At 41.0% G+C, this 13,415-nt stretch overlaps 1 protein-coding gene across 2 annotated transcripts; it reads left to right on the plus strand.

The window, feature by feature from the left end:
- Positions 1-894: 894 nt before the first annotated feature.
- rrp9 (ribosomal RNA processing 9, U3 small nucleolar RNA binding protein) lies at positions 895-9,757 on the plus strand. Of its 2 annotated transcripts, none has more exons than XM_053652438.1 (15): positions 895-2,379; positions 2,626-2,711; positions 2,834-2,952; positions 3,376-3,443; positions 3,529-3,570; positions 4,057-4,183; positions 4,829-4,953; positions 5,464-5,556; positions 5,891-5,991; positions 6,186-6,320; positions 6,471-6,533; positions 6,757-6,911; positions 8,030-8,109; positions 8,800-8,873; positions 9,518-9,757. In XM_053652438.1, exons 1-15 carry the CDS (start codon positions 2,302-2,304, stop codon positions 9,612-9,614), a joined length of 1,443 nt encoding a protein of 480 aa, XP_053508413.1. In that variant the 5' UTR covers positions 895-2,301; the 3' UTR covers positions 9,615-9,757. The 2 variants fall into 2 exon arrangements, with proteins under 2 accessions (XP_053508413.1, XP_053508414.1); XM_053652439.1 differs by having other exon boundaries at positions 896-2,379; positions 6,757-6,902.
- The last annotated feature ends 3,658 nt before the right edge of the window (positions 9,758-13,415 follow it).

Here is a 13,415-nt window from a genome sequence, read left to right on the forward strand (position 1 = left end):
ATCCTGTGAATGTCAACACGGATTAAATTATTGTATCGTTTTTCTTGGTAAAGTAGTGAATGCATGCTGAAATCATGACCAGATCATGAATAAATCTCAGAGTAAAAAAAGTTAATAACTCTCACCTGGTTGTCACTGATGGTCCTATGAAATCCCTTTCAAAACCGATCTTACGGCCAGATGTGCTCATGTATCCAGATGTTACAAAAAAGCACAGAAGATCTATCAGAAGCAGAGCTGCTATTTAGAGGATGAGGCATTTGAGAGAAACAGGAGGGATGTGCGCGTTGGTAGAGTAACTCCACTCTCTCTCTCTCTCTCTCTCTCTCTCTCACACACACGCACACACACACATGCAGCGTTTACTGCCTAGCAGTAAACACCAAGTGGGTTCGAGGCAGCAGGTGAACGATGGCACTGATGCTCCGTGACAGAGAGGGACAAACACACACAAACAAACACACAAACACACACACACACACACACACACACACACACACACACACTCAGAGAGACAGAACAGCTGGCCAGGGTGTGAGAGTGTATGTGGGGGTGTGAGTAGTAACCAGTAGCAACAGTTAATCACATATTCATGTGAAAGTGAGAACAAGAAAAGAGAAGGTGGCCTCTGGACCCCCTCCACTCTCACTATCTCCCACACACACACTCACGCACATACAGACAGTGTATGGCAGTGACAGGCACACATTGTCTGTTTGGGGTTCTCTCCTCAGTCCAGCTCTTGTTTAACCTCCTTTTAAGCACAAAGTTATTATTATTATTGTGTGCGTGTGTGTGTGTGTGTGTGTGTGTGTGTGTGTGTGTGTGTGTAATGGCATGTGGTGTGTCAAAATGTCAAAAGTGGTATGTAAAGTACTTATGTTTCAATTTGTGAATGAATTGTTGTTTAACAATTTTATACCTTTTTATTTGAATTGTCATTGTGTGCGTTCTCGCCGTCTCCCTGTGGGTTCCTGTGTCTCCAGTTTCCTCCCAAAAACATGACAGTAGGTGGGTTGGTGACTCTAAATTGCTGCTAAATGTTAATTTGTGTGAATGAGTGTGTGTGCATGTGTTTGTGCATTTGTGTGTGTGTGTGTGTGTGTGTGTGTGCATGATGTCCCATCCAGGGTGTACTCCCGCCTCACACCCAGAGTTCCTGGGATTGGCTCTGGATCCTCAACCCTGACCAGGATGAAGTGACTGAGTGAGTGAGTGAGTGAGTGAGTAGATTGGATTGTATGTAAATTAGTAATGTGTCAGTTTGGGAATGAATAGTTTCCTTTAAACAACTCCTTAATATGAGTTGGATGAATTGTTTGGAGTTTTAGCAAAAGAGGTCTATTTTATTTGAATTCTTTCAGTTTTTGGTTTAAATTCGGCCATATTTAAATCCAGATTGAAAACACTGCTCTTGTTGCATGCCTTTGACACTTTCTACCTGCACTTTGTACTGTTTACATCTAATTTATGACTTTTATTTCCTCTTTTTTTTTTTTTTTTTTGCTTTTAGTTTTGTAAAGTACTATAAATTATTTTTGCGTATGAAATGAATTTTCATGTAAATAAACTTGTCTTGCCTGTCTGTTATTATGAGCTAAACTGGAATGAATTATAAACGTAGCCTTAGCTAAGCTTCTGTAAGATCACTGGTTGTGAAATAAAAAATTTTATATTTATTCATCTCTCTGTGAAGCGAAGCAAATGAATCGAGAAGCGAATCTATTCCGTTTAGAGGACTCGGTTCATTACAGTGAGTGGCGGTACAGAGTGAATCGACTCTGTGTAAAGGAATTATAATTAAAGTGAGTCACTTAGAAAGTGAATCGGTTCACTTTAATTGACTCGTTTTAGTAGCATGAATCGCGGTGGAGAGTGAATCGATTCTGTAGAACGGATTTGTTTCATTACAGCGAGTCGCGGTCGAGCGGTGAATCGATTCTGTATAAAGGATTTGTTTCGTTACAGCGAGTCGCGGTCGAGCAGTGAATCGACTTTGTATAAAGGATTCATTTCGTTACAGTGAATCGCGGTCGAGCAGTGAATCGATTCCGTTTAAAACTCCCAATTCGGTAAAGTGATTCGCGAGTATTCCCGTGCCTCTCCGATCCGCTGGGGGGCGATAATGAGCAAACACCCGCTTACACACTCCTCAACCGAAGAAAACAAAAAAGATAGTAACATGTGGAAATGTTCCATGTGGGGCTTTAATGCATGAGCTAACTGAATATTTTTGATGAATTAAATCACTGTACTTTGTCATAGTGGAAAATCAATAGGATAGTTCAATATTTATTAATCATGTCTTTCTTTATAAAGAAGAAATCCGCCTCAATGGCTGCCGGGAAAGGCGAAAAGTCTGCTGCTGGCAAGCGGAAGGTAAGATTTTAGCTAGCTTGTGGCTAAACTATACAGTACTCTTCATGCCTGTAAACATAGAAAATATTTCAACATTGTTATTTCTGTCTCCAAGTCTAAGCACAGTTAAAGTAAAAACAATTGCAGATTAATATGCATCTAATTCCTTATTAAAGTTGTAGTGCTTTCAGTAATTTGTGTGTTATTTACAGTACTGGGTGCATACTCTACATTGACACTGTTGTTTTTTGTTTTTTTTGTCTTTAGGCTGATAATCAGGGTGGAAAAGGGCGTCCACAAAAGCTCAATAAACGCCAGAGTGAGGAAATCTCCAGCGAATCAGAAAATGAAAAGTCAGACTCCTAACTGAAGCTTTATCTTTTTAATACTGCGAACCTTTCAGATTGTACGTGTTCTAGACGATACAAGTTTTCCAACCGCCACCGAGTTTGTAATCCGTCTCTCTTTCGTACAGCGATGACGCGCAGGTTCGAAAGCAGAAGGAGGTGGAGGGGGACGAGGAGATCGAGGAGACGCCGCAGGAGAAGAAGCTGCGTCTGGCTAAGCTTTACCTGGAGCAGCTGAGAGAAGAAGGTCAGTGAAGGCGTACAGGCGTTTGTTCTGATCCGACGCCGTTAACGCTGATCCTGGATTAGAGTTTATTACACCTGATCTCGTTCGGTGAGATTTACTGACCGTGTATGATCAGGAGAGAAATAAAAAAAATCATCACAACGAATAAACCTTCTGCTGCATCTGACTGTGTTTCATTTCTCACACCGATCAGATACTGTTACCCGTTATTGCTTGAATTAGCAGCTAGAATCGAAACGGGCCACGTTCAGATACGGTTCTGATTATCTGGTCAGTAGACTCGTGTTTAGGCGCTTACATCCGATATTCTGATTAACGTCAACTCTGAAACGCAAAAATATCAGACTTTTGTGCCAAGGCTCGTGAAGTGAAGGCAGTCTTTGTAGATTGTATGTGTGTGTGTGTGTGTGTTTTGGCGTACAGAGGAGAAGAAGGCGGAAGACGAGGAGTTTGAATCAGACCTGATAGCCGGACGCCTGCAGGAGGACGTGGTACGCTCCCATTTTCGTTGGTTTAAATGTGAAACCGTTTATCGCGATTCCATGTTTGATTCTAACGTCTTTCGCCTCCCTACAGCTGGAGCAGAAAGGCAAACTGCAGAGACTCATCGCTGAAGAGGTGAGTCGAGTTCCTGTTTCCTGTTTACGGCCGTACCGAGCTCGGTGCTTCGCTGCGCCTCGATAGATCGTGAGATTTAAAACGCACGGCGTTGTCACGGTCACGCCCGGAAGTAGGCCGTAGAGACGACGACGATCAGGCTGTTATGATTTTTCTTTCTGTCTTGGCTTTTGTCCTCGTATTTTATAGCCATATAAAGTCATACGCGGTGTACTTTCAGCTCTGTTTGGAAAGACGATGAAGAGTAAATAAAAAAAAAAAAATGACAAACAAGAACGCTCCTTCAGAGCAGTGACGTTTTTTGTAACCATGGCGACGTAGATAATTATTGCAAATCTGTTTGATCTATAGAAGGGCTTCGTTGCTTCAGTGGGGAAATAGAACATGATCCGGTCTTAGATTCATCCGATTGAAGTTGAAGGTTAACCGATGCTTCACGGCATTCTGACGCATCGACGTGTCTCTGTTTGTCGTCCTCGTGTCCAGCTCATAGCGCCGGATCCTGCCGAAATCCGCTTGCTGAGAGGACACAAGCTCTCCGTCACGTGTCTGGTCATCACCCCGGACGAGAAACACATCTTCTCCGCGTCTAAAGACTGTTCCATCATCAAGTGTAACTATGACTTAAAACTTTATTTAAAAAAAAAAAGATCCCTGGTGTTTCAGGCGCTCACGCTGCTGATGTCCCGGGCTGCTTCGCTAGTTCCGGGTTTGGCCGAGCCACCTTTTTATTTATTTATTTTTTTTAAGGTTGATTTAAAAACTACTAGTTTCCAAAATCTTCAGCGTTATAACATTTACCATGAGTATATACACTGTATTATATGTTTAATTACATGTACTTAAGCAATTCTGTCGCAGTGACGCGTACGCAGTGGTTCTATTTTACACGATTGATTACTTTTGTCCGAATTGTAGCCTCACACCGCCGAAGGAAATAACTTGTTGATTTTGGTCGCGGGACGACCGCCGAGAGAACGTTCTGTACGTCTGTGGTGTTGTTCAGTGAAATATATCGTCCCTAAAAGCTCAATATCGTTTCCTGTCAGTCCTCCTGTGTTACTAACAGCGTCAGGACTTCAGGTTTCACACTTAATGCCGTTGTGTGTGTGTGTGTGTGTGTGTGTGTGTGTGTGTGTGTGTGTGTGTGTGGGAAGTGAGGAAACATTTCTTTCTCAGCCTCTGAAAGGCTTGTACACTCGAGGAATAAAGTAGTTGTTTGTGTGTGTGTGGTGGAAATGATGGTCTGTGTGTGTAGGGGAGGTGGAGAGCGGGAGGAAGGTGCAGAAGATCGCAGGAGGGAGGAAGGGGACGGAGGAACGGCACGTGGGTCACACGGGACACGTCCTCTGCATGGCTATTTCCTCTGATGGCAAATACCTGGTGAGGGAAAACACTAAAAGTGTGATGATTACCTCTGTGTGTGTGTGAGAGAGAGTTCAGCTCATGTATCAGGGGGTGTTTTTGTGTTATATAAATATGCAAAAATGATGATGATGATATTTATCATAAGAGTCAAAAAGCACAGGAAATAGAAAGCTTTGTTTAGAAGTGGAGAAGGGTTATAAAATCTCCTCCTTATATTGAAGACAAAAGAAAAATTTATATATATATATAAAATATAGTTTTTAGAAGAGGTAACTCTAGGATTAAGTTAACACGAGTAAGTCGTGTGTGGCACGAGCCAGCGACCCGAGTTCGACCGAGCGCTCGAAGGTATTTTATCAAATCATGTTTGAGTTACGAAAACAAACAGTGCTATTGTCGCTTAATTCATTCATGTGGAACTGATGTTTATTTTCTTTGCCCCTAGTGTACAGAACCACACAGAGCAGAAGAACTGTCGTTTATCACCAGAGCTTCGTGATTATTAAAGCCATTCTTCTTTCCCAGGCCACAGGAGACACGAACAAGCTGATCATGATCTGGGAAGCTGCTACGTGTAAGCACCTGTACAGGTTCACGGGACACAGAGACGCCGTATCGGTGAGGACGCGGCTCATCGTCGTTCCTGATGCGTAACCGACCGGTTCTTCTTTTCACGCGCATGCAGAGAAATCGTGTTGTTTTTTTGTTTGTTTTTGTTTTTGTTTTTGTTTTTGTTTTTTGGCGAATTTAAATAAAAGTAATGATCGGAAACGTTTCTGAACTCTTCAGAAAAATGTCAAATATATAGAAATAAACGCTACTTTAAAATAAAACTGTTTCTTATAAAGGTGTAAATGTGAGTTTAGTGCTTGTCTTATGTGCGATTTATTTATTTATTTATTTATTTGTTTGTTTATTTATAATTTAAATTATGATTTCATTAATTTATCAGGGGTTGGCGTTCAGGAGAGGAACACATGACCTGTACAGCGCCTCTCACGATCGCTCAGTCAAAGTGTGGAACGTGGATGAGAACGCTTATGTAGAAACTCTGTAAGTGCACACACACACACACACACACACACACACACACACACTGCAGGCTTTATTCCAGCTGTTGTAGAGACATTCTCCTGTCCAAAACATGAACTAGATGGAGTGGGGTTTTTTTTTTTTTTATATATATATATACACACACACACATACATACATACATTTTTTTTTTTTTAAACTGTTCTGCTCCTCAGATTTGGGCATCAGGACGCGATCACGGGCTTGGACTGCCTCGGACGGGAGAGGTGTGTGACCGCAGGGGGCCGCGATCGAACGCTCCGAGTGTGGAAGATCGCCGAGGAGACGCAGCTGGTCTTCAACGGGCACGAGTGAGCTTCACCACAAACACACAACCCTTCTCAAATCTCGTGTTTAATGCAGAAATGCAGCATCTGACTCAGATTTTTATGCCCCCCATCCCCCCCCCAACACTTTACATCCATAACGTTCTCTCTCTTTCTCTCTCTCTCTCTCTGAAGGAGCTCCATCGACTGCATCCAGCTCATAAACGAAGAGCACATGGTTTCAGGCGGCGATGACGGGTATGAATTTATAATTGCTTAATCATTTTAAGCAGTAAATTATTTTCAAAATAAAGTATTTGATGAATTTCTGGTAATGTTGTTTGGTTTGTTTGAAATTAGTTTAGTCAGCCCTGACATCTGATTTCTTTTCAAATGGAAATCTGATGCAGCAGTTCTTCTGTAAACCCTTTGACGGTTTTTAACAAAAAAAGTGCTGGTCCGTCTGTGTGTCCGTGTCCAGCTGCGTGTCCGTCTGGTCCGTGAACAGAAAGAAGCCGCTGACTACTGTGAAGCGGGCACACGGTCTCCATGGCGACGCCGGGCTGGAAGGGCCGTATTGGGTGTCCTCCGTTGCAGCGTTGCACAACTCCGACACCGTAGCCTCAGGTGCCTCAGGTGCACACACACACACACACACACACACGCATATTAATATATGTATCAGCACAAGTTCACACACCTAAAGCCCCTGTGAATTATTTTTGTGATTAGCTTCTTTCTGTTAGCTGTAGTTTGTTTTTGTTACCTGAGTGTAGCTTAGAAAAGAACGATTTCTGAAAATAAAAGACTTTTTATTATGACACGTTCTTTTTATTAACATTTTATACCAAGCTGAAAAACGATGCCGTACTCACAAGCTCTTTTGTATTGCCTCACTCAAACATTTTCTACACACACACACACACACACACACACACACACACACACACACATTCACTCAGAGACTCTCAAGCACACAAGAAAGTACACACCCACACACTCGTGTCTATTCTTCATGTCTTTCTCTGTTTTTCTCTCTCACACACCCACACACACACTCTTTCTCAAACTCAATATCGCCATCACACTGTAAACAGCTCCGCTTTTCAACTCGTGGTGATCTCCTGTCATGGAGAGAGACAGACAGACGGAGAGAGAGAGAGAGTGAGTGATGGATGGAGAGAGAGACAGAAGGACAGAGTGAGACAGACAGATGTAAAGAGAGAGGGAACGTGAGAGAGACAGAGGGAGAAATGGTCGGAGAGAGCGAAAAGGACAGAGGGAGAGAGCGAGAAAGGCAGCTAGAGAAATGATCGAACAGGAAAAGAGAGAGAGGGATGGACAGAGAGACACGGAAGGACAGAGGTAGAGAGGCGGGGGAGCAAGAGGGAGACGGAGAGGCAGAGAGACAGAATCACAGCAGGAGAGAGACAGACTGAAGGAAAGATGGGGAGAGAGAGATGGAGAGAGACAGAAGGACAAAGCGGGAGAAAGACCGGGAAAGCGAGACGGAGAGAGATAGAAAGACAGAGGGAGAAAGAGAGAGAGACAGCCAGATAAATGATAGAACAGGAAAAGAGATGGAAAGACAGACAGAGAGAGAGAAAAGGACAGGGATAGAGATGATGGAGCAAGAAGAGAGAAAGTGAGATGAACAGAGAGACAGAAGGATAGAGACAGACAGAGAGTGTGAAAGGTGCTCGCTCTTTGAACGTCTCATTCACACACCATCGTGCTCTTGTGCTGTTCCTCAGGCTCCCATAATGGCTCTGTGCAGCTGTGGAAGTGCGGGCCGGGATTCCGAGGCCTGGAGCCGCTCTTCAGCATCCCACTGGTGAGAAACGATACGGAGCGTTTCATATCTGAACCTTTATCCTGAGCACAGCGAGAGCACAGCGAGAGCACAGGCGTCACATTAGGCGCTGGACACCGTGATGTAATGTTGGTGTTCGGTACAGCACTCACAAGAAGAATGCTTTTTTTTTTCTTTTCTTTTCTTTTTTTTGGGCGTTATTGGACAAATTGAATTGATTTGATGAAAACGTGTGGTGATGTTATGTGCGACTCGAGGGCATAAGAGCGCTAGGTTCTGCATTCAGGAAGATAAATTTCAGCCATTTAAAGCAATCCGAACGCCTGCCTGCCAGAAAGGTTTAAGAAAAATGCATCAGATGCTGTGGTAGGAACAATATTTCAAAATCTCTACAAGCTGATCATTACCCCCCCTTTCTCTGGCTTGTTGGCAAAAGCTAGATGACCACAATTATGTATTTTGACCGATTGTCAATCAAATAAGCCACACCCATCTTTCATGAGGTGATGGGATAAAACAGGAACCTTGCTTTTGTTCAAATTCAGATGGAATTGAAATAATTGATCATTTCAGTTTCAGATCATATATTTGCTTCAGTTTTTAATCATTTCACTGGTGTTGCTTTGGTCACATTGCCATAATCATGAATCGTGTGTACAGTATCCTGGCAGTTAATCAAGAGGGACTTTCCTCTGTTTTTCTTTCTTTCAGAATGGTTTTGTGAATAGTTTGAAATTCTCCAACACGGGCAAGTTCCTGGTGGCCGGCGTTGGACAGGAGCACAGGTACACACCGGTCATCGACAACATTATTTAAAACTGTAAATACGCTGTAGTCCTGTTGATCAGCAGAGAGCACTTAGTGTAACAGCATTGTGCAGGCACATGGTGGCGCTGTTGCTCTGTGCAGATAAAGTGGGGGGGGGGGGGGGGGTGCTCTCTCCCTCGCAGCCTGAGTGCCCTATGATTTTGATCAAAAATGTGCAAAGAGGGTGTAATTTATTTAACAAGTGGGAACTGGAAAGTTTTTGATTTCAGAGTAGAAAAATAAATTCATTTGAATAGACCTCCAACTCGTAATTCCCACTTGGAAAGTCTGACCACCTCAAGTTCTCGGACTTCTCGGAGTGATGTTTTAAGCCTTTTAATCAGGCTTTTTTTTTTAGTTTTCACTAAATACAGGAGGATAGCACCATGATTTACTACTACATAGACTGATATGATGGACTACATCTACTGAAAAAAAACAAAGAACTTACCAATGTTTTTTTTTTTTTTTTTTTTTTTTTTTGGTGGCTTTTTTTTATATTGATATTGATTTGGTAATATAAACGTCCATTATTACCAAACTTAACCAGTTTAAGGTGGAGGAAAAAGTAAGTTTTTAGTTGTGACGCAGCGTCATACGTGTGTGTGTGTGTGTGTTTTAGACTTGGCCGATGGTGGAGGATGAAGGAGGCTAAGAACGGACTTTACATCATTCCTCTCAGAAGACAGAACAAAGAGACTATGACGACTGAGCAATAACACAATAATACACACTCTGAGGACTGGAGTTTTGTCTAGTTTTATTATGGATATTTTTTGTTGCCATCTGTATTAGTATTCCGTTATGTTCAATATGTAATATTGTGCAGAAATCTAAAAATAAATTTACATTTAAGTTCCCAGATTTGACTCATTATTACATACCTTTATACCTGTTGAATTCTGGATTCTGATTGGTCAGGTTTATATTAATGCACTTACTCTAATACCATTATTGTTTCTAAAGTAACAGCTCACTGGCAGGGATTTTTATTTATTTATTTATTTATTTATTTTTAATGACTGGTTAACGCTGGCTTAGTGGTTAGCACGATCGCCTCACACCTCCAGGGTTGGGGGGTTTGATTCCTGCCGTGGCCTTGTGTGTGCACGGAGTTTGCATGTTCTCCCTGGATTCCTCCAGGTACTCTGGTTTCCTCCCCCAGTCCAACGACATGCATGGTAGGCTGTAGTGTATGAATGGGTATGTGTATGTGAGTGTGCCCTGTGATGGATCGGCTCCCTGTCCAGGGTGTACCCCGCCTTGTGCCCCATGCACCTTGGTATAGGCTCCAGGTTTCCCGTGACCCTGAACGATAAGCGGTATAGAAAATGGATGGATGATGGATACACCACCCTGTCGATGATTGATTATATTCCTATTTTAACAGCTAAGGATTTTACCATTTAACCTGTCCCAGCCTACTATAACTACACTTTAGCTTCAAATACAATCATTAAAAAACTTTTATTTATTATTATTATTATTTTGCATGAATAATGTATGAATCCATTGCACATCTCAATCTAATGAAAAATGTACATTGTAGTTGATTTTCTCTCAGCCCTACTACCTGAACACCTTCACCCCTGTGAAAGATCTGGAATATTCCACAAGTCACGTGTTCAACAAGTCGCCGAATAGTCCGAATTTCCTGAAGATTATTAATAAGAAGAAAAGTAAGTTCTCTCATCCTTTATTCGTTATTTTCAGTGATTAGAGGCTGACTTTGAAATTATAACACCGTTACTCAAATTAGTGATCGAAAGTCAATTATATATATACAAAAAAACAATCATTTTAAGCAAATCACCAGAATGTCTTTAATGTCCTCCTGCCATTAGCATGGATGCTAGTCTGTTCTTAAAAAAAAAAAAAAAAAAAAAAGACTATACAAAATAAACTCAACCTTTGTTACTTACTTAAGAGCAAAATGCTGCCTATACTCAGCAAATAAATCTTAAAAAAAGAGAGAGATATTGTTCCCTGAGATGGGTTAACATGGTTAAATAAATGGTTGATTGCGCTTTTATTTATCAGCCTTTTTACTAAAAGTTTTTTCCGGAATGATTTATTTATAGTTTCAGAAACGCTGATTTTTCCGTTGGTTGTCCGCGCGTGCTGATGGAACGCCAATCACGCGTCAGTTAACAGGCGCGTGCCGGCCACAGCTGATTTGCATTCGGTGACGCCCACAAATCTACATAAAAGGCAAAGCTCACGGCGCTGAAATGGCGGAATAAACGGCAAAAAGAGACAAGACACTTCCTCAGAGGTAGAAGTCTTATTTTGTCTCGAGTCTGTGCCAATTAAAATGTATATTATTCAGCAGCGTAACAACCCCTGTGAAAATACCAGAAATCTGGAGTTGATACATCTCTCTCTCTCTCTCTCTCTCTCTCTCTATATATATTCATTCAGTAGGCTATATTGTACTGTCCTGATGGGAAAAAACCCCCAATAGAAACCGTCATATAGAATTTGTAATGGTTATAATGGGAATTGTACTGGTTTTAATGGAAACTTTGATGGTCCCTGTGGGTCTCTACTGGTAATTTGTTGCCTTCAATTGATGGCATATTCAGTCTAGTGGATACCATTTAGGACTGGTAATGGATTTAATGATTAGCTGATGGTTTGTAGTGGAAAACTTTAGAATTTCTGTGCTGGTTTCTATTGTTTTTGTTGCTGCCCCCTCCCCCCAGCTGTGTAGATTCACTGTATGTCAGGGGTGTTTTTTTTGTTTGTTTGTTTGTTTGTTTTTTCCTTCTTTTCATTTTTAATATTTCTTTACTTAAATCTGTTTATATAAAACAACCGGGTTTCACAGGCATTTCATTAAATTTGTTTGTAACTGAAATGCATAAGCTTTTTAAGCTTTAGTCTATTAATAAAAGTGCAGTAACCTAATCAGTCAAGGTTTACGTTAGTTAGCCTTGCGCGTAAACGTACACATACGAAAGTTTTTCAGAACTTACGATATTTTTACGAATGCTAAATTTCTTGTGTAAACGCTCCTATTCGATATGGAATTATTCCCATTCTCGGGAAAACGGTTCAAGAAATCTGGACTGAGTGGCATCCCAGTCATGACATCATCCAACGCTAACCGAACGCATGGATTACTCTGGTGTCTTCATTTCTTAAAGCTGCAAAGAAACCGACAAGTTTGTCGTTGAAAAAAGTTTATTTACATATATTACAAGAATAGCACTGACGGGTTCACCAAAGTTCACATTTAAACACATTCCTATAACGTGTATTGTTATAGCTACTCTCAAATACTTTATTCAAATCTGACACACTAAAGGTTTAGTCTTCAAGTTCAAAAGGAAATACCGACTATAGGGGTTTGTTCTTGCATCGCCACTAAACTAGTGCACGGAAATAAAAACGTGGGACATTTCATTAACGGCACGTAAAGAACAACGCAAATCTGCTAATGAGCTACGGAAGTAAAACATGGCGGAGCTCTGGCGCACGTCCTCCCAGAGCTCTGCTTCAAGTCAGGTTCACAAACGCGACCATTTTCTGAAAAACAGATCTAACAGCTACCACTGTTTCATATTTAAATCATAAACGGTGGTGTGAAAAAGTAAATACACCCCCTGAAAAGTTGTTTATTTACTTCATTATCATTGCACATTCAATATTTGAACCTCAGTGCTATTAATGAAAATAACACACTGAACTAATCTAACAGCAAACTATATATATATATATATATATATAATAGGTCTAAATAATTTCGCAATCATTTAAATACTAAATACTGTAGATCTAAAAACATTATACATTTTAAGAACAACTTTTCAGGGTTGTACCTACAGCAAAATGCTGGAAAGTGTGTGTCTTGGTGCCATCACTGACGAAGAATATTGTTACCTGATAAGCTTCATTCAGTGAAGTTCAGATTTTATAAATATGTAAAGTCAAATATCTACGGTTAATGTTCCTTAAACTCCAAAGTGCACTGTAAAGCATTCACTTCTATGACACACTTCATACAAATGAATTTTAAATACAGTTTCCTTTTCTTTTCTTTTTTAACACGCCCTTGTTGACTTTTTCCCCTCACCAATTCCCCTTGTTCCTCTTGAGGGCTGTTCAAATGCTTCATTATCTGAAGGAAAACCTTTTTAGATGACCCTTTTGGAGGACTGAGATTTCATATGTATTTACTCAGAAGTTACTGTGATCTGATATTTCCCTGTTTACAAAATCTTCATATAAATCTATGACCATTAGCCAGTTACTCCATATATACATGGACTGATGACGTGACGCGTTTGTTTTGGTCTCGTCACGGCTGGCCAGTTAAGCGCACCAGCAGGTTACAACTCTAGATCAGGAGTATTCAAGTAAAGTTTCTGGAGGTCCGGTTACATAAACGTTCTTGCTTACAAAGATCTGCATAAGAGACTAACGTGATCGATTGATTGGTGACTATGGTTATTTTTAAATTCTTAACGATTAAAGACTAGTTCATTTCAGTTTCGTTTTGTGGTGGTGCTTTATGT

Source organism: Ictalurus furcatus, chromosome 21 (assembly GCF_023375685.1).
Source record: "Ictalurus furcatus strain D&B chromosome 21, Billie_1.0, whole genome shotgun sequence".
Taxonomy (NCBI): domain Eukaryota; kingdom Metazoa; phylum Chordata; class Actinopteri; order Siluriformes; family Ictaluridae; genus Ictalurus; species Ictalurus furcatus.

Bases quoted from the DNA above. Each gene is read 5' to 3' on its own strand.
- rrp9 (XM_053652438.1), top strand. From the start codon at position 2,302: ATGTCTTTCTTTATAAAGAAGAAATCCGCCTCAATGGCTGCCGGGAAA. The intron at 4,184-4,828 runs GTAACTATGACT...CTGTGTGTGTAG, and splicing joins AGACTGTTCCATCATCAAGT to GGGAGGTGGAGAGCGGGAGG. The intron at 8,110-8,799 runs GTGAGAAACGAT...TCTTTCTTTCAG, and splicing joins CGCTCTTCAGCATCCCACTG to AATGGTTTTGTGAATAGTTT.